This window comes from Hyaena hyaena, unplaced genomic scaffold (genome assembly GCF_003009895.1).
Source record: "Hyaena hyaena isolate Hyena2069 unplaced genomic scaffold, ASM300989v1 scaffold_192, whole genome shotgun sequence".
NCBI lineage: Eukaryota > Metazoa > Chordata > Mammalia > Carnivora > Hyaenidae > Hyaena > Hyaena hyaena.
Window position 1 is genome coordinate 1,880,248 of NW_024080825.1, and position 20,147 is coordinate 1,900,394.

Consider the following 20,147-nt stretch of genomic DNA (forward strand, 5'->3'; position numbering starts at 1 on the left):
ATGTTTGGGTTGCCAGGTAACAGGACTCCAGGCCCTTCCTGAATGTCAACCCTCACCTGTGATACAGAGCAGGCAGCTCCTCAAGTAGTTCCTGGTTCAGGTCTTCAAACACGCTCTGGGCTTTGTTGAACTCTTCCTCCGCCTAGGGGGTGAAAGAGACGAGGCCGGTCCCCTCAGTCCCGAATCTAGGGCTAGAGGCCGTGCCTCCTTTATTCTGTGCAGTGTTTTGGGGGTTTCCTTGCAACCAAGCCTCTCTTTCCCCAGGCCCACGCCCTCCCAAGCCGTGAGTGTCTGACGATCCTCACAGCACTGGTGTCAGAGAACATGGGATTTCCTTCAGGATGCTGGACGCTGAATTTATCATTTCTTAAACCCAGCTTGGCCCAGCCCCCTGCCACCATTGTGGGGGGAGGGAGGGCAAGAAGGTTTTACCAGATTTTTTTTTTTTTTTTTTTTTTACCTTGGCAGTCTTGGCCTCATCTTTCTTCTTGGCATTCTGCAACGCCTCCAGGTGGTGTCGGGCGCTGTCGTAGTCCACAAGTTTCCGACCCCGCTTGGCAATCCTTTCCTAACCCAGAGGCAGGAGAGAAGGCCTTGACAGTCACTTTTCAGTGGCCAGGATGCAGGTAACAGAATGTCAAACGCAGAGGCACAACTACTGGGTCCTATCATCAGATTTCACTTTCTAACAGTTTTGTGCCCAAGGGAGTCTCTCTCACTCTTTGGAAAGCATGGGAATTCTCAGGGGGAGACAGAGTAAAGGGAAATCCTACAGAGGACATGGAAGCCGGCTCTAAACATTAATATTTCCTATAAACCCACTAAAAACTGGTTCAGCCTCCAGAAGAAATGGCCTAGAGAATCCAACTAAATTCAAAGTCAGGGGTTCTGAGTCTTACTCCCAATGTTGCCACTTATAAGCCTTGTGATGTAGGGCAAGGCACATCTCCTTTGGAATATCAGCTGCCTCATCTGCCCCACGGTGTTATTTTAAAGCTCAAACGCTGACTATAACGTGCTTTGAAAACCCTAAAGCATAATAAAAACAGTGAATTATTATGTGCACTGACTGTCTACTCAATCTCATCCAAACTATATATTCAATCATAGACTTTAAAAGAACTAGTAACGATCTGGTCCAGCTTCCCATTTAACACACGGAGCTTCTCTGTACTATCCAAAGTAAGTACTTTTCCAACTTCTGCTGGAAATAGACAACTCCCAACTTCACAGTATATTTCACTTTTTTTTTAAACATTTACTTATTTTTTTTTGAGAGACAGAGTGAGACAGTGCAGGAGTGGGGGAGGAGTAGAGAGAGAAGGAGACACAGAATCTGAAGCAGGCTCTGAGCTGTCAGCATGGTGCCTGATGCAGGGCTCAAACCCATGAACCGTGAGATCATGACCTGAGCTGAAGTCAGATGTTCAACCGTCTGAGCCACCTAGGCGCACCTATATTTCACTTTTTCAAAACTTGATGAGAGACTTAAGTCAGGACACCAATCATTTCTCCCCTATTAATCTAAAAGCAGTGCATTGCCCAGCAGAGTAGATGTTTAATAAATAGGAGTTGAATGAATAAATGAGCTCTAACTCTGCCTTCTGGAACACTTTTGAACAGGTTGCATCCCTCTGTCCCTTAACAGACTTCCAAGTATTGAAGGGAGTTATTACGACTCCTTCAAGTTTCAACTTCCCTACAAATTACAGATTTGCTGGTTTGTTTTTTTTCCCACAACTAAAAGGGATGCCCTGACCTAGATCTAATTCAAAACCAGCTCAAACCTTATGCATCAAAACCTAGTTCTAAACATGCCCTTCACACCTCTAACTCTCCACCTTAACCTCCCGTCTGACCCCAGACTTTTAATCCTCTTTCCTGAGCTTCATTCTGACTGTGGGCTAGAACTCTACGTAGGATGTTTACCCTATATGTTCTCTAACTTCTAGAGGCCGCGCACAATGCGTCCTTGACTCTGCAAACTGATTACCTTGATCTCGCTGAACTGGGCTACATAGTTTTCCATGGTTCTCACTGCTTGGTCAGCTAGTTTCTCTTCGTAGTCTTCCCAAAGGAGATCATTGTTCTGTGGAGCAGAGGCAGAGGGCAGGGGTGAGCGCCCCACTTCTCAGCCACAACCACATACCAGGGGAAAGCCCAAATTCTGCCTGCAAGCAGACTTCCTTTTTTGGAGCACTGTATTTAGAATATCATGTTGGGTTCCAGTGAAGAGTCAGATGAAGGAACAGTCCTTCCCCAGGGAACTGCCTTATAGGACACTGGACACACATTCAGGGATTAAGGACAGGAAGAGATGGTCAGAGTTTTGGACCCTAGAGCTTGGAGGACAGGCAAATTTGGGGGCACAAAAGTGCGTGAAGTTAGTTTTCAAAAACAACCACTTGGGTTTTATGGAGGTGACACTTCCATAAGGTTGTAAGAGGGGGAGAAGGTCAACAACAGAGGAATCTGTAGATTAGGGAAAACTTGTTTTTACCTCCATAGTTATTGTTTGTTTTTTTTTAATTTATAGTTTTTTTTTTTTTTAAGAGAGAGATGGAGCATGAGTGGGCGAGGGGCAGAAAGAGAGAGAGACAGACAGACTCTGAAGCAGGCTTCAGGCTCCGAGCTGTCAGCATAGAGGCTGACGTGGGGCTCGAACCTACGAACAGCGAGATCATGACCTGAGCCGAAGTCGGATGCTTAACTGACTGAGCCACCCAGGTGCCTCACAGTTATTGTTTTTTGCTACCACCCATGACCCAGGCTACATAAATATGAACGATGTGGACTGGCACCTCTGTTCACCTATTTGCTTGGATAGAGAATTGAGGATAAGGCGGAGATGAGGGCGGGAGTTAGTGTCAGAAGAGGCGTGGAGCCAGAACACTCTTACCCCTACGATGCCCTTCAGTTCCTCGTGACCGTCCCACTCGCTGCTGTAGATCTCCTGCAGGGTTTCTGACACTCTCTTCGAGCTTTCATGCATCACTGAAAGGAGAGAAGTCACTTCTACCATAAAGCTGCCCCCAAAGCAGGCTGCTATAATCATATGGGCGGAGAGGCAAAATCAGTGGGTCCACGTCAGAAGGACGCAGGCCAAGAAGTTTTGGGTTATCCGTGAGGAAAGCAGAACGGGGCTGGGACAGCCAAGAGTTGCTCTTCCTCTGCCCACAGGTTCCAGAAGTCAGGGGCAGGCAAGTAAGTGATCAAACGCCTGAGAATGGCTGTTTTTCTTTCCATCCTCGGGAGCTCCATTCTCCCGTGCTACTCAATACCCACCTTTGACTGCGCTAAGGAAGTTCTTCAGGTCCTTGTAGAGCTTCTGGCCTTCTGCCTGGAAGGGAGAAGTGCTTTCAGTGACTAAAGAGAGACATCTGGAAAGATGCCTCGGAGGCCGAAGTTAAAAGTAGGTTAAAAGCAGAAATGAGTCCTGGAATCTTCTAATGTTAGAAATGAGCCTCTATTCTCTTGACCAAGAACTTGTAGGTTGTCTTTTTGGGGGGCAATTTTTAAGTTTGGAGACTGTTCCCATGGCCCTGGGAGATCTTCTTTCCTCTGTTTGTTCCCCGATCCGGTGAACAAAAGCCAGTACCCCAGTTCTTCTGTTGAAATCTAAGTGTCCTACGTGACCCTGTGGGTTATACCTTCCTCCCTGCGTAAGTAAACTGCTCCCAACTTCTTCAGACACTAGGCCCTCTCTCTTCTGTGCCCTCTGACATAGGCCATTCCTCTCCTCTCCCCATGTCCTTCTCTGCCTTGCTTCTCTTTACCCTTCTCTTGCATCAGCCACATGCTTTACACTCTCCTCCAAGCGGCCTCATCACTGATTCTCTTCCTGTTTCAACATCGATGGCTTCATCTATAGCTCTATCCATCTAACCAATTCTATCTTTGTTCCTGTGTCTGAATTCTCATTTTCTTTATATGTTTATTTAATTTTGAGAGAGAGAGAGAGAGAGAATAAGAAGGGGAGGGGTAGGGTGGGGGACAGAGGATCCAACAAAGCAGGCTCTGTGCTGATAGCAGAGAGCCTGAGGTGGGGCTTGAACTCATGAGCCATGGGATCATGACCTGAGCTAAAGTCAGATGCTTAACTGACTGAGCCACCCAGGCGCCCCTGAATTCTTATTTTTTAAGGCTAGGACTCCCAAGCAGAGATTAAGTCTGCTCCCTGTAAAATAATAAAAAAGGGAGAAAGGAGAGGAAGGTATCATTTAAGTTTGGAAGTTTATATTTCAACCCAACAAGTGAACAACTTCTATTTTAACTCTGACCAATGTTCATGTAGCCTCACTTCTTGAACCCGGCAACCAGAAACTCCTAACCTCTTGCTGAGGCTATGCTTCAATTTAAAATAGCTCTAGGGGCGCTGGGGCGGCTCAGTCTGTTAAGTGTCCGACTCTTCATCTCAACTCTGGTCCTGATCTCTCAGTTCGTGAGTTCGAGCCCTGCGTTGAGCTCTGTGCTGGCAGCGTGAAACCTGCTTGGGAGTCTGTCTCTGCCCTCCCCCCACACTCACTCATCTTTATCTCTCTCTCTCAAAATAAAGAAATAAATTACAAAAAAAAGAGTTCTATTAGAACTTTTGCCCACTGGGCTTAGGCTGGCCTTCTGTACTCAGAGTAGATCTGATCTCTCTTGCACATATATTTGAAGACATCTTTCAGATACCCTGCACCAAGTCTTCTTTTTCAGAGACCTCCTCTGTTGTTCCTCATGGTGTTATTTAAAGCTCCGTCTGATTCTGGTCTCTTTCCTTTGTGTGAAGTCCAGTTTCTAGGAGTTGAGGCCAGACCACCAGCATCTTGAAGCCTGACTGCAGGGGTGTGGACCTGGACCAAAAGGTGCGGTCTGCTTAAGGAGATGCCCTGGGGCCAGGCCTATGGGTCGGGATACAGACGCTCGTGCCAGCTCAGGTGAAGGAGTATTTAAGCTGAGATGCATCATGAAGTACACTATAAGCTACCTGCGAACTTGCTCATTTGTTTTATTTGCCTATGTCCATCACTAGGCAGGCTATTGAGCACACCTAAAGTATAAACAAATTATGGGAGGAAAAACTGAAAATTCAGAAAAGTCTATCTAACAACTTAAATTCTTTTTTAGTCTGTGGAAATCTTTGCAGGAAAGATGATTACTGTGTAAACAGCAAAAAATCTAGGTCAACTCGGGGTCAAAGAAAACTGGACTAATTATTTCAGCCATTTTTTTGCCTCCAGATCTCTTGAACTTCTAAATCAGTCCAAACTATTTTAAAAAATTTTGTTAATGTTTATTCATATTTTGAGAGAGAGAGAGAGAGAGCACAAGCAGGGGAGGGGCAGAAAGAGGGGGAGACACAGAATCTGAAGCAGGCTCCAGGCTCTGAGCTGTCAGCACGCAGCCTGATGTGGGGCTTGAACTCATGAATCATAAGACTATGATCTGAGCCGAAGTCAGACACTTAGCCGACTGAGCCACCCAGGGGTCCCAGCCAGTCCAAACTCTTAACCATACCTCAGGTTGAAAGTCCTGGGAGCTGGGATTCCTTTAAGTATCCAACTTCGGCTTAGGTCGTGATCTTGCAGTTTGTGAGTTTGAGCCCCACATTGGGCTCTCTGCTGTCAGCACGAGCTTGTTTTGAATCCCCTCTCTCCCTCTCTCTGTCCCTCCCCTGCTCACATTCTCTCTCTCTCTCAAAAGTAAATAAACATTAAAAAAAAAAAAAGAATAGAAAAGAAAGGAAAGAATGCCTTTGGTGCTGAATGCCAGGGCTCTATGGACATGAACATGCAGACAGTCTGAAGGGCATGTAAGACACTGTCAGAGAGGTGGGAGAACTGGCCGAGAGGCTCGGGAGAACATCAGAGAAATGACCGAGGAGGAGGCAGATGCCATAAAGAGGGTAGAGTGCAGGAAGAACTGGTCACAGCAACTGGACTTGGTAACTGGAGGTCACTGGTAATCTTGAGAAAGTGCTTTCAATAGCATGATGGAGACGGTCAGTCAGCCACCAAAATTCAGAAATACTCAGCGCTCACCAGGAAGGATGTTTCACTTCCTCCTTGCTTTTTCATTCATGGGGGAAAAAAAAAACATTTAAACAGTCTAAGATGTTAAACGTACAGAAAATCTTTCAAAGATGGATATGGTAGGTGGGTGTAAGTTTGAGAGTTTTAAAAATGTGATAGCCAAGGTCTGAAAGAGCTTTGAGGATTATAAAAATTAACAGGGATTTCAAGTTCCGTTTTGCAAGAAAACAAAATGAACTCAACTTTTTACCTCGCCATGAAGATTTGGTCTCCAAACTACACGTCTGAGTAATAAAACCTGTTAAACCATAGTTTCTACAAATCAGATTCAAATTGTTTTTATCCCATTAGATATATGGCCCCAAAAATCCAATCAGTAATCAAGGCCACCGTGCATGACCATGCACTTGCACATGTGCTATTCAGAACCAGGGGGTTCTACTGATACCAGAGTTCATAAGACGTAACGCCTCCTGCCTTCCACAGCACCTCACAAACGCCTAACTCCCCTTCTGTGCTTTAGGATCAAGTCTCCAGGTCAAAGTTCTTTCTTTAGGCTCTTGCTTTTTCCTTTGAAGAGATGAAGTGTGGGTGTGTGTGGTGGTAGTGGGAAGTGGGTGGTAGGATGCCAGGGGGTGTCATTTAAATGTCTCCAGGCTGAAGAATCCCAGGCTTTTTCTTCTTCAGATATGACTTTTATGGGCTTAGGATCCCCCCACCTGTGAGTCAAAGACTTGCAAATTATTCCACTTTTCCGGCTTCAGTTTCCTCACCTATAAATGTCAGGTAAGACCACTTTTAGCCCTAAATCTTACGATTTTATCGCTTCTGCTCTCCAAACACCTTGCCAAATTCTGGGCAGCACCATAAAGAAATATATAGGATCCTTCCAATCCCCTATATAAACAGCCCCAGCCCTCAGTTAATGGATCACTCACTCTGCAAGTTTGTCCTGAACCCTTAGGTAGGCAGAACTATGTCCTAAGAGACTGGGGTACTTAGAATGGAGAAGAAAGCCCTGTCCGGGGGCTCTCTGCCTGCTGGAGAGAAATGGACTCAGAGAAACCCTAATGCTCAGCACAACTGTTAAGTAGCCTGAGTGTCCTGGAGCAAGCGTTAGAAGTGCTCCACCTAGGGGCGCCTGGGTGGCTCAGCCGGTTGAGCGTCCAACCTCAGCTCAGGTCATGATCTCACGGTTTGTGAGTTCAAGCCCAGTATCGGGCTCTGTGCTGACAGCTCAGAGCCTGGAGCCTGCTTCGGATTCTGTCTCCCCCTCTCTCTCTGCCCCTCTCCTGCTTGCACTCTGTCTCTCAAAAATAAATAAATGTTAAAAAAAAATTTACCTACAAGCTGATTGTGGTAAGGGACTGTGTACATGACCAACTGGTCCAGCTTCTGGAATACTCCACTTTCAGTCTCCTTGACCCTGTCTTTTCCTCCGCTGTTTGTCTTAGCTACCCAAGGTCCAGTCTCAGAGGTGACTGTATTGTTGCTGCCTTTTTCCTTAAACTGTGAGAGCCTGAGGGCAGGCGTGTTGTCTTATTCCTGAAGTCCCAGCATCTAGCCTGACATGTAGCAGGCTCCCTTGTTCAGTGAACTTTTCAGGCATGCTCAAATCCCACTCACTACGGGTAAATCATTCTGTCAGGAGAAAAGTTTCCCTTATTCCTAATCTACCTCCATTTCCTTTCTCAAATAGACCCGCCCCTCAAGAGACATTCAGTTGGTGGGCTCACCCAGGAGATTCTGAGGGGACTGTCTCATCTGAGGGGACTTTCTTCTTGATGGCCCTTCCTTTATCGCTTGCCCTTTCTACCCACACACCTGCTGTTGTTAGATCCAACTGTTAAGGCCGAGAGGAAGAGAAAGGACAGAGCTACAGAAACCTTTCAATGTGGGTGTGGACTTGCTGACTCCTGTTCATACTGGGGTTAGAAGCAGAAGGGTAATCTTGGTTGAGCAGAGGCCCAGGAAGGCCTCCTCCTGAGGGGAAAAAGCACAGGGTCTACATGTGAATCCTCGCTCTGAAGCGCACGCACTTTACCTTGATTAAATCACCTCCATCTCGGATCCTGTTCCCCACCCTCCCCTCAATTCAGACTAAATCAGTGGTTGCGAAATGCTGTTCTCAAGACTGGCTACCACATCATAATTACCTAGAAAGCTCAACATACAACATAGATTCCCAGGTTAATGATCAACCATGGCTGTTAGTGCCCCATAAAAAAGAAGACAAGCACACATTATGTGTCTCCAGATGGGAGAATATCCCACCTAGAAACACATCAAGTGTTCCTGACGCCCAAACAAACGAACAAAACCTGAATCTCGTCAAGCCTCTAAATCTATTCATTCATAGAAAATACAGGAGACAGAGGAACATGGTAACCAGGACCACAGAGAGTCAATCAGCAACATTTAGACTGCAGGACACTTCAGGAAAACAACCCCGTGTCAGCAAGTAAACTGCATAAAGGGAGGGATTAGGAACCTGTAAATGAAGAGATTTCACTTTAAATCTAAAGGATTTAAACATGCCCACAGGTTGCTGATTTAAACAAACTGAAGAAAAACAGAAGACACAGGAGAGTGTGAACGTTGACTGATTATTAAAAAAAATTCTTTTTTAAAGTTTATTCATTTTTGAGAGACAGAGACAGAGCGCAAGCAGGGGCGGGCAGAGAGAGAGACACACACACATACACACAGAATCCAAAGGTGAGCTGTCGGCACAGAGCCTGACGCGGGGCTCAAACCCATGAACCATGAGATCACCACCTAAGCTAAAGTCGGCTTAACTGACTGAGCCACCCAGGCGTCCCGACTGGTATTTTAAATTATGAAATTATAACTTTTTAAAGATCTCACTTATCACAAGAAGATGTGGTTTATCTACACAATGGAATACTACATGGCAGTGAGAAAGAATGAGATCTGGCCATGTGTAGCAACATGGATGGACCTTGAGGGTGTTACGCTGAGCGAAATCAGTCAGGCAGAGAAGGACAGATACCATATGTTTGCACATATAGGAGGATTAGGAGGAACTTAACAGAGGATCATGGGGGAGAAGAAGGGGAAAAATAGTGGGGGAGAGGGAGGGAGGCAAACCATGAAAGACTCTTGAATACTGAGAACAAACTGAGGACTGATGGGTGTGGGGGGAGGGGAAGGAGGAGATGGGCATGGAGGAGGGCACTTGTGGGGATGAGCACTGGGTGTTACATGGAAACCAACTTGACAATAAACTATTAAAAAAAAAGATCTCACTTAATCTTAGGTTTTAGTGGGGTATTTAACCTGAAATATCTGAAAAGATATTTGTATTACATGGTTAACTGAAAAGAGCAAGTTATAAAACCATTACAAACAGAATAATCTCATTTTCGTAAACCCCATATTTACTTATTGTGGATTTACTTAAGAGATCACACACATACATAGCAGAGTGATTGTAAGGATATAAAACAACAGTGGTTGTAGCATGGGAAGGTGCAAAATTATGATGTTTTTAATTCATGTTTTTTTCTTGTCCTTTCTGGTTTGTTGTAATAAGTAAATGTCTTACAGAAAAATGTTTTTAGGTGTAATAATGGCTTTGTGGCTCTATTTTAAAAGAGTCCTTATCTTGGGGCATCTTGGTGGCTTGGTCGGTTAAGCCTCTGACTCTTGATTTCAGCTTAGATCATGATCTCACTGTTCGTGGGTTCAAGCCCCATGTTGGGCTCTACGTTGGCAGCATGGAGCCTGCTTGGGATTCTCTGTCTCCCTTTCTCTCTGCCCCTCCCCAGCTCTCTCACTTTCTAAATAAATAAATAAGCTTAAAAAAAAAAACTGGGGTACCTGGATAGCTCAGTCAGTTAAGCATCTATCTGACTCTTGGTTTTGGCTCAGATCAAGATCTCATGGTTTAATGAGATTGAGCTTCTTATTGGGCTCTGCACTGAAAGCAAGGAACTTGCTTGAGATTCTCTTTCTCTCTCTCTCTCTTCCTCTGTCCCTCACCCACTTGCACTGTCTCTGTCTCTCTCAAATAAACAAATGGACTTAAAAAAACAAAAAATTAAAATTAAAAAAATAAAGAATCTTTATCTTTAGAGATTAATAATGAAATTTTTATGGATAAAATTATATGATATGCAGAATTCCCTTCATAGTAATCAAGGATAGGGGAAAGCGGGTGGAGATATAGTTGATTAATTATTAAAGTTGGGTGATGGGAACATGTGGATTTATTTTACAGGTTTTCCTATCTTTGCATATACTTGAAATCTTCCATTAAAACAAGTTTAAAACTACGGATTCCCAAGCCAGAGATCTTGCGTTTAAAAATATTTCCCAATGATCCTGATATATAATTAACTGTTGAATTAGACTGTAACCAGGGATGCCTGGGTGGCTCAGTGGGTTAAGCGTCTAACTTTGGTTCAGGTCATGATCTCATGGTTGGTGAGTTCGAGCCCCACATCAGGCTCTCAGCTGTAGTTGCAGAGCCTGCTTCAGATCCCCTGTCCCCTTCTCTCTCTGCCTCTCCCCCACTTGTGCTCTCTCTCTCAAAAATAAATATAAAAAATAATAATTTCTATAGGTTATAGCTAATGTCCTTTAAATATCATCATAAAGAATAACTTTCCATATAATTCAATTAACTGATATTTTGCAATAATGAATTTGGCTGGTTTTTGTCCCCAGTTCCTGGGAACTTCTAAATCCTTGTGATTTCCTGAGTGATAGGAGTGTGTTCATTTTTCACGGTGGGCCTCTCAGATCCCGTGTGAGTTTATAATAAACAAATGACTCAGGATGGTGGCTGGAAAGATGAACCATGTGATTAGAGGGTTGGGGCTTTGAGACAGGTGATATCAGCCTGACCTCCAGCAGAAGGGAGGGCAAAGGGAGCTATGGATTAAATTCTATCATGTGGCCAGTGATTCACCATGTAATGAAATCACAACAAAAACCTCTAGACACCTGATGCTTGGGTGAGCTTCCCTGTTTGGTAATCCTATATCCACGTGCGGGGAAGGTGACATGTCTTGAGAACACAGAAGCTTCTCGTTTGGAATTCTCCTGGACCTCACAGTAGGTGTCTCTTCACTTGGCTGGTCCTGATTTGTATCACGTATAATAAAAGTGTAATTGTAAATCGAGCACTTTCCTGAGTTCTGTGAGTTGTTCTTGTGGACTGTGGTAATGGAGTGGCTAATAGGAACCCCCAAAGTTTGTAGCGTTGGTCAGAAGTGGGAGTAGCTTGGGAGCTCCGGAGCCTGTGGCTGGTGTCCAAAGTGAAGCAGGCCAGTGGGGGACTGCACCCTTAACCTGTGAAATGTGGCCGGACTCTGAGTAGTTAAGTATTAGGACCACATTACAATTGGGTATTCACGTGAGTCAATAACCCCCTTCTATTATAAAGAGGGGATTGTGATCTCCAGGGCTCATGTAAAAATAAAGTGAGATCACGTAGGTAAAGCACCACACACAATGCCTGGCACATGGAAATGGAAAGCGAAGTATCTTGGGGCGCCTTGGAGGGCTGAGTTGGTTAAGTGCCTGACTTCAGATCATGTCACAATCTCATGGTTGGTGAGTTTGAGCCCAGCATCAGGCTCTGCACTGACAGTGTGGAGCCTGCTTGAGATTCCCCTCTCTCTCTCCCTCTTCTGTCCCTCCCCCACTTGTGCTTTCTCTCTCAAAATAAATAAACTTAAAAAAAAAAAAAAAGAAAGAAAGTGAAATATCCCATGGAAGGCTACACCTATTACCCACACCTCAATGTAAATTTTCTGTAGAGAATTACCCGTAGTAGCCAGTGAAGGTAGAAGGAACAGAGAGAACAGGAGGTTTGTGGGTGAGAATGACAGGTGAAAGATGGAGGCGTCGTTTAGAATTCCAGGCTTCGGTGAGGTAGATGTGGTGGACAAAGAGGCAACAGGAAAATCAGTGGCTACTGAGACGGAAGAGCCTAGGGTAAGAGAGAGGCACCTTGAGGAAGTGACCAGCCAAAGACGAAGTGGCAGGGGCTCGTTCCGACTTTGTCCAAGAACCTAGCAGTGACACTGTACCCCAGGGGAACCACTAAGAGAAAAGAACACTTGTCTGTCTCCAAAACCCAGGGTCGGCGGGAACAAGACAGGGAAGCTCTCTGGTTCCCAGGGAAGGGATAAGCAGCAGGTCACCCAGTAGCCCTTCCCCCGGGAGGGTGGGGGGAGGGGGAGGAGGGATGCCTGTTGGTTTGCGGAAACCTACTGTTCTTCTGCTACCCCGCCCTCATGTCTCCCTTCTTCTTCCAAGCTTCCCCTCCCCACCCTCCAGACTACCTGTTGCTGGTAGAAGTTGTTGGCACTTTGTTCAAACCGTTCATCTTTGGTTTCCACAGTCTTCCCCAACTTCTGCAGAACCTGGGAATATAAGTTGGAAAGGTCCGTAAGGTTAGAGTCAAGTCTCTCTCATCTGTTGGCCTCAGGAGACCCTAGCTTCTCCGAGTCTCAGATGCAATTAAAGGGCTGTACTCGTATCAGCCCAATGGAATTAAAAAATATAGCATGCTGTTGAAAAAAAAATCATATTTGGTGGTTCTTCTCAAATTGGGGTATGCCTGAGGGTACGCAGCAGTGTGCTGGGGGTATATATAAAGCCCAGAATAAATATGGCATCTATGCCTGGAATGACATTATTATTTACAGTAGGGTTTTGGGGGTGGGCTGGGGTAAAGTATTAAAACAAGGATTAAGAAGAATGTAAAAGGTACAGCCTTGAAGATAAAATATGAGCCTTGAAGATACTTTTCACTTGAGAGACAGTCTTCCAGCCCCAGCCCCAGATTCCTCTAGATAGATGATCGTAGAGAGGCAGGCAGGAGACTGTTCTCTTAGGAGAGCCCTTGTGGAAAACGCTGAGGAGCACTGATACAATGCATTTAAAACCCAGCTCGCAATGAATGCTCCCCATGTCTACTTCCTCTCCCTTGGGAGCCTGGGAGCCAACCACTATATTGGTCCCAGTGCTAATGCAAAGGACAGGAGAATGAAAAAGATACAGTGCCTGTTCTGACAGCAGACACTCACCTATACATGAGCAATAAAGCCCTGACTCTTCTACCTGTAGCCTCCATGTTGGAAGGAGGCACCATCATCATACGGCCCCCAGGTCAAAGTTAGAGTCTCAGGAGTTGCCCTCAACTACTTCTCTCTCACCTCCTTCATCAAATCCCTCACTGTGTCCATCTCTGGAAACCATCTCACACTTTCTAGTCTTGCTGTAATAATTCTGTTCCCAGCCCTTGCTGTTTCTCACCTGCTTCCGCTTAAAACCTTCTAATGATTCTCCACTTGTCTGCGCCACAAATTTGCACGAAATGCCCATACGTGTCGCAGTTGTAGTTCAAACTCTAGCACGCATACAGGTCTCAATGATCGGACTCCTCAGTGAGCCTCACCTCCCATCATTCCTCCTTCCTGCAGGTCTTCCTCCCTAACACTCTCTCAGGTTCCTGAATAAACCATATTGTTGCTTGTTGTGGATGCTGTGCTGTCTTTCTGGAATGTTCTACCCCTCCTTGTCTGTCAAGCAATATCTAAAAAACCCAATTTAGGGGCACCTGGCTGGGTCAGTCGGAAGAGCTTGCTACTTTTGATCTTGGGGTGGTGAGTTTGTGTCCCATGGTGGCTGTAGAAATTATTTACATACATACATACACTTAAAAAAAAAAAACAATTCATACTCCATATCCTTTATGACATTTAACCACTTCATCCCATTAATCAAATTAATCACTCGCTCCTCCGTGTTTGCAACTTCTACAGCTTGTACATACTTCTATGATCGTTTTATTATTTACATTTATCTAGTTATGTCTCTTCCTAAACTGTAGGCTCCTTGAGAATTGGGTATGTGCCTTACTCATCTAGATTTCTCAGTATCCAGCAAAGAGATATTTAATACTTCTAACAGGAGGGAGAGTGGGACTGATACACGAGGGGACCAATGGGCTGAGACTCGAACTAGGATTTTGCTAGACTGGAAGAGAGTATAGGGGGGAGGGTGGAAAGAGGACAAAGTCACAGAAGTACCCATATTTACGCAGCTTTGTGAGATGACTCAGCATGGCTGGTTTAGGGTGTGTTAAGGGAGTCGTGGGTAAGGGAGCTAGAAAGGGAAGTTGGAGTCTCATTGTGAAGGGCTTTGAATCACACAAGAGTGCCCAGGTCTTGGGGAGTGAGGAAGGTTCTACATAGACACTTGGGCCCACATGTCCCCATTCTTTCATTTTTTTAGAGCGAGAGAGTACACGCAAGTTGGGGAGAGAGGGAGAATCTTAAAAAGGCTCTGTGCTGAGTGTGGCTCCATCCCACCACCCTGGGATCATGACCTGAGCCAAAATCAAAAGTTGGAGGCTCAACCCACTGAGCCACCCAAGCGCCCTGACCATATGTCCCCATTCTTTTTTTTTTTTTTTTTAATGTTTATTTATTTTTGAGAGAGAGACAGAGTGTGAGCAGGGGAGGAGCAGAGAAAGAGGAGACACACAATCAGAAGCAGGCTCCTAGCTCTGAGCTGTCAGCACAGAGCCTAACAGAGGGCTCAAACTCAAGAGCCTTCAAGCCGTGAGATCATGACCTGAGCTGAAGTCAGCTGTTTAATCTCCTGAACCATCTAGGCACCAGCCCCCGTGTCCCCACTGTTTTTTTTTTTTTTTTTAAATGTTTAATGTTTTATTTATTTCTGAGAGAGAGAGAGAGAGACAGCATGAGCAGGGGAGGGTCAGAGAGAGAGGGAGGTATAGAATCTGAAAGAGGCTCCAGGCTCTGAGCTAGCTGTCAGCACAGAGCCCGATGCAGGGCTCGAACCCACGAACCGTGAGATCATGACCCGAGCTGAAGTCAGATGCTTAACCGACTGAGCCACCCAGGCGCCCCAAGTGTCCCCATTCTTAATCTGGGGTTAGCATCTCTAACTTCCGGAGCTCGCTCTGTAGTGGTTATGATCAAAGGCTCTGGAGTCTGACAGATATATGCCCCATCTTGGCCTTTCGACTTACGGCTATAAGCCTTTGGGCAAATAAGCCTATGCATCTCTTAAGCCTCTGTTTACAGACCTCCCTGCCAACCCCCAAGATAACAGCATCTCCTGGAGTTGTCAAGAGAATGAAATGACATCCTACTTTCTCAGTGCTGCCCTCCATGAGTGCTTAATACAAATCCATTAGCATTATGTCCAATTGCACCCCCCTTCCTATGAGTGCCTAGTTCCTTCCCAGTTCAGCCATGTTTGTCTGTGTCTCTAACTCCACCTCACTGAACACCTGGCTGTGGGGACGCAGAGTCTGCCATCTTCCCTGGCTCCCCCTGCCCCCAACAACAGAAAGTTGCAAAACTACCTTGTCTAAGTGGTAAGTGCAGCCCTCATTTCCTTCCTGCTACTCCTCCCTTCCTTTGTGTGGCAGAGAGGGGAGGAAGGGGGTGCGTTCTTCTTAGGTGGAAGGGCAGGGCAGTCAACCCCGTCTAGAGTAAGAGTGGTGTGCCCCATATCACCAACCCCCAAAAGGCTCAAGGCAAAAAGGCTTAGAAGGGGTGTGAGTGTGTGAGCTGAGCACTTCCCCCACCAACTGTGAGACTGAAAGATGAGTATGATCACCCTGAGAGCATAACCCAGTGTCCTGGACCCAAGGACCCAAAGTCCTTTGTTACCATAGGCAACAGGGCCACATAGCCGGACACTTAAACTGTGTGCTAGCCGTTCTTCCACAATGCATGTTCTCTGATGGGAGGGAATGCACAGTGCTCAACAAACATCTGAAAGAGTTAATAAATGCTACCTTTGGATCACTTCCTAAGGAAAACCCACCCAATGCCAGTTCTCTAAAGGTCTACAACCAGGACAGGGTGCCTGGGTGGCTCAGTCTGTTAAGCGACCGACTTCGGCTCAGGTCATAATCTAATGGTTCATGGGTTCGAGCCCCACATCGGGCTCTGTGCTGACAGCCAGCTCAGAGCCTGGAGCATGCTTCTGATTCTGTGTCTCCCTCTCTCTGTGGCCCTCCCCTGCTCCCCTGTCTCTCTCTCTCTCAAAAACAAATAAAACATTAAAAAAAATTTAAAGTTCTACACCAGGAATTCTGCATTTAGAGAGAAAGAATAGGAACAAGAGACAAAGTGATTCAAAATGAAATCACCGCAGATATTTGGTGGCCGTAAGACCTTACCCAGACCCTTCCTCCTAATCATTTATTACATTTTAGTTAAATCTCTCAATTGGGATAACTTGAATAGGGCCTGGATATTAGAGATGGCAGAATTTTGTTAAAATTTCTTCTTTGGTTGTGAAAACAGTATTGCAGTTTCTGTGAGAAATCCTCATTTTCGGGATATATGTAAAAGGAGGCTTTTCCTCAGCGTGGCGCTAAATTTACTGGCCCGCCTTTTCTGCCACCAATGCCTGTACTCCAGCTCACCTGCATCTGTCACTATTCTGTCTGAATGAATTTCCACACTCACTGCCTGCCTCGTTCTGGCCTTTCCTCAGCTGGAATGCTCCCTCTGCACTTGCCTGAGGAATAACTGATCTGCCATAATTCCTACCTCAAATTCTACTATAAAACCTCCCTCATTTCTCCTCAGTCTTTCTCTCCTCTAAATTCCCACAGACGCAGATCTCTCAGGTGACTCCTTTCACCTTTTTCCCCACTAGACTGTAAGCTTCTGGAAGGTGACAGTGTCTCTTACTCATCTCTAAATTCCTTCCTGAGTCCAGCCCAGTATCTTAGGCAAAGGAATTTTTCGGTTAAGTATTGTTGACAGAATCCTGTGGAAGACCAGTTGAATAAAAATCAGTAGAGGAAAAGACCAGCAAAGGAGGGGACAAACAGTGCTCCTTCGGAGACATCTGCCACAGAGCAATCACAGATGGTGAAAGCCTTCACTTGAAATGTGAAGACGGATCTTACTGTAAAAACACAACTCAGTCTCGGGTTGCGTCTGGGTGGAGACTGGAAAATAAAACAAGCGGACTGCTTCATCTCCCTGGTGTGTGACAGTCACTTAGACCTTCACGCCTAGATTTTCAGAGGATGACGGAGCAAAAGGTGTTTCTACTCCCAGCTTTGCTCCTGAGAGAAGAGCAGCAGGAAGTGGGCAGGCGCAGATGTTAGAGTGGTTTCTCAGGAGCCTCGTAGAGAGAGCGGCCTGAGGCTGGGATCCAAAGGCGGGACACCTGGGTTTCAGTGACAGTTCTGCCATTTGCCGATCTCTTTTGAGCCTCCTTTCTTCATTTCTTTTTTTTTTTTTTTAATTTTCTTTAATGTTTTATTTACTTTTGAGAGAGAGATAGAGACAGTGTGAGCAGGGGAGGGTCAGAGAGAGAAGGAGGCACAGAATCGGAAGACAGGCTCCAGGCTCTGAGCCAGCTGTCAGCACAGAGCCCGACGTGGGGCTCGAACCCACGAACCGTGAGATCATGACCTGAGCTGAAGTCAGACGCTTAACCGACTGAGCCACCCAGGCGCCCCCCTTTCTTCATTTCTAAAAGTGGGATATTAATAACATGCACAACGGGCCAAGATGAAATTAGATCCTATTACGAGAGTGCTGGCTTCATAAAGTGAGAGATCGTGTCTTCTGTAAAGTCCTGTGCCTCGTCCATAAGAGGCACTTGATATTTGACACATCTATTTGACACCGTGGTTACTACATATTACTCAGAAGATTACAGCCAACTGCTTATAGGAAAACTATAAATTGTACCAGGAGTCCTTTCTTTGGACTATAACTTTCTCCCTCTTTCTCTTGCCTTTGATAATATCCCAAGACTCAAGGACTCTGGCAGGCTGGGCTGGGCTCCTTCCCTCATTCCAGGCCATTCCCACTCTATCCAAGCAGCATCCATTGCCTCTTGGGTGCCAGCTGTCCCGCTCCAAGTTCAATGTCTGCCTACCCTTGTATTCACGTCTGGGTTTGGAGCATCTTCCCGTTTTCTGCCTTAACCTGAAAGGTCCCCAAGGCAGAGGTGAGATGGCTCCTCTCTCTGCATTCTCAGGGTTCAGACCAGGAAGAACAGGTTACCCGGGTGGCTGGTTCTCCCTTTGGGAAATATTTGCCTCTGAGGTTCAAGGAGCCCTCTTCCCTTCTCACTTAGCACCTTGAATTTCCAAATCACTGAACACAGCCTCTCTCATTTTACAGATGCAGAATCTGAAGCCCAGAGCAGGGACATTATTATCTAAGGCTTTGGACTTCATGCTTAGAAAAGAAATGAAATCCCAAACCAAGGGCATAGTGTTGATGATAGGCTGGATGAGGCGAGAAGGTGAAAGGGTGAGGTAAAGTCAATTGCTGTGTCTTTTAAAAGTAACTATTATCCATGAATTTTTTTTGTCTTCTGGGTTTTCTTTGTTTTTCCAACCCACAGTGTAGCTGTATCTCCTGTTTCTGCCCATGACTTCTAACTAGACCTTCCCACAGGCTCTGATCTCTATCAGATTTGTAATGAGACAGCCTTTGAAGAGGCTGAAATCATGATCAAGGTGAAGTCAGAACAAGGTGAAGTAATGAAGTCCAGCCACACAAAATCTTTCCTTTTGCTCCACCCTTTCATATGCCCTTGGCTTCCTCAAAGGCAGAGAAAGGAGATTCATCTACCAGTGTTGATACGTAGAGAGCAGAGGTTCAGATTAGAAGGGAAGGACATACTTTGGACAGGCAGAAACAAGAATGTCACGGGGCGCCTGGGGGGCTCAGCCAGTGAAGCATCCAATTTTGGCTCAGCAGTCTGTGGGTTCGATCCCCACATCGGACTCTGTGCTGTCAGTGTGGAGCTTGCTTTGGATTCTCTGTCTCCTCTCTCTGTCTCTCCCTCTTGCCCAAACACTCCTCTCTCTCTCAAAAAAAAAAAGAAATAAACATTAAGAAAAAAAAAAGACAAGAATGTCATTAAAATTTGTAGAAGGGCGCCTGGGTGGCTCAGTCAGTTAAACTTCAACTCCGTTCCGGTCATGATCCCAGAGTCTGGCACGGAGCCCCGCCTCAGGCTCCCGGCTCTGGGCTGGGCGTGGAAACTGCTTAAGATTCCGGTGCCCTCTCCCTCTGCCCCTCCCCAGTTCATTCTTTCTCTCTCTCTCTCTCTCAAAAATAAATAAATTAATTAATTAATCAATAAATGAATGAATGAATAAATAAATAAAAATAATGTGTAGAGAAGTGTTACAGGTAGGCAGCCTACCTACATGTCGGTGCTGGAGTAGGGCCACCCAGAGCCAACCAAGGACACAGTCTAAAAAGAGATGCTCCTTCATCATCCTGAACGGTGTACTTTCTAACGCACAGAAAGCAGATCTGGGCTACTGCTTACATCAGCTTAAAACACTGCCCAGGGGCCAACGGGGTTAGGCACGGGGTCCTAGTGGACCAGGTGGTCCTCACCGGCAGCACAGCTGGTCAGCGCTGCCCTGACTTTGGGGAGAATCCCCTCTTGCCACCTTCAATTTCAGCGTCTGTAAAAGACCACCCTGGCTGCACTGCCAGGGCAAAATCTGCCCATGTTGGTTCCCTTCTCCCACCTTTCCTGGGTCGCCAGAGCGTTGCTTAGGGTTCCCGACGGAGACTGTCTCCCCTGCTTCCCTATCCTTGCCCACGAACGGGCAGTTTTCTCCGTTCTCTAGCAAATCTTTGTAGCTCAAGGAAATTCCACTCCCATTCGCGTCTGCCTGGGACCCTTCTGTTCGGCCCAGGCCCCCGGGACCCCCCACCGCCACCCCGCTCTCTAGCAGAGCCAGGCCGGCTGGCCAGGCAGGTGGTGGGACCCGGCCACATACCTTCTCCTGGGCCCTGCTGAATTTCTTCTGCACCTGCTTGGCGAAGAGGCCGGCGGCGCCACCCGCCTTGCCCTCCGCCATCCTGCCGGCTCCGGGTAGCCTGGGCCCAGCGACCTGTGGTTTTTCTGGAGGCCCCCGAGGAGGAAGTGCGGTTCCCAGCATGCCTCGCATCCGGCCGTGGCCCTGGCTGCCCCGCCCCAAGCCGCTCGAGACCCCCGCGGCCTCCCCTCGCCGGGAGGCCCACTCCCAGCCCAGCCTCTTTGGCCCCGAGGCCTATGGGGCCTTCTGGAGCCCAGGCTGGGGGGTGCACCTGTGCTGGAGGAGAC

The 20,147-nt window shown here is 46.5% G+C and overlaps 1 protein-coding gene across 3 annotated transcripts in view; it reads right to left on the bottom strand.

Annotated features, from left to right (window-relative positions):
• The window catches only part of BIN2 (bridging integrator 2), a 32,651-nt gene extending 12,657 nt beyond the window's left edge, over window positions 1–19,994 (bottom strand). Inside the window, exons 1-7 of one of the 3 annotated variants that reach the window (XM_039241414.1) lie at window positions 19,822–19,994; window positions 12,335–12,415; window positions 3,286–3,340; window positions 2,900–2,994; window positions 1,994–2,089; window positions 461–568; window positions 57–142 (exon numbers count right to left, since the gene is read on the bottom strand). In XM_039241414.1, coding sequence (XP_039097345.1) covers window positions 57–142; window positions 461–568; window positions 1,994–2,089; window positions 2,900–2,994; window positions 3,286–3,340; window positions 12,335–12,415; window positions 19,822–19,992 — 692 coding nt within the window. In that variant the 5' untranslated portion in view covers window positions 19,993–19,994. Of the gene's footprint in view, window positions 1–56; window positions 143–460; window positions 569–1,993; window positions 2,090–2,899; window positions 2,995–3,285; window positions 3,341–12,334; window positions 12,418–16,959; window positions 17,257–19,821 lie in introns of those variants that run through there. The other 2 variants (XM_039241415.1, XM_039241416.1) reach the window with 2 other exon arrangements.
• Between the last annotated feature and the right edge of the window lie 153 nt (window positions 19,995–20,147).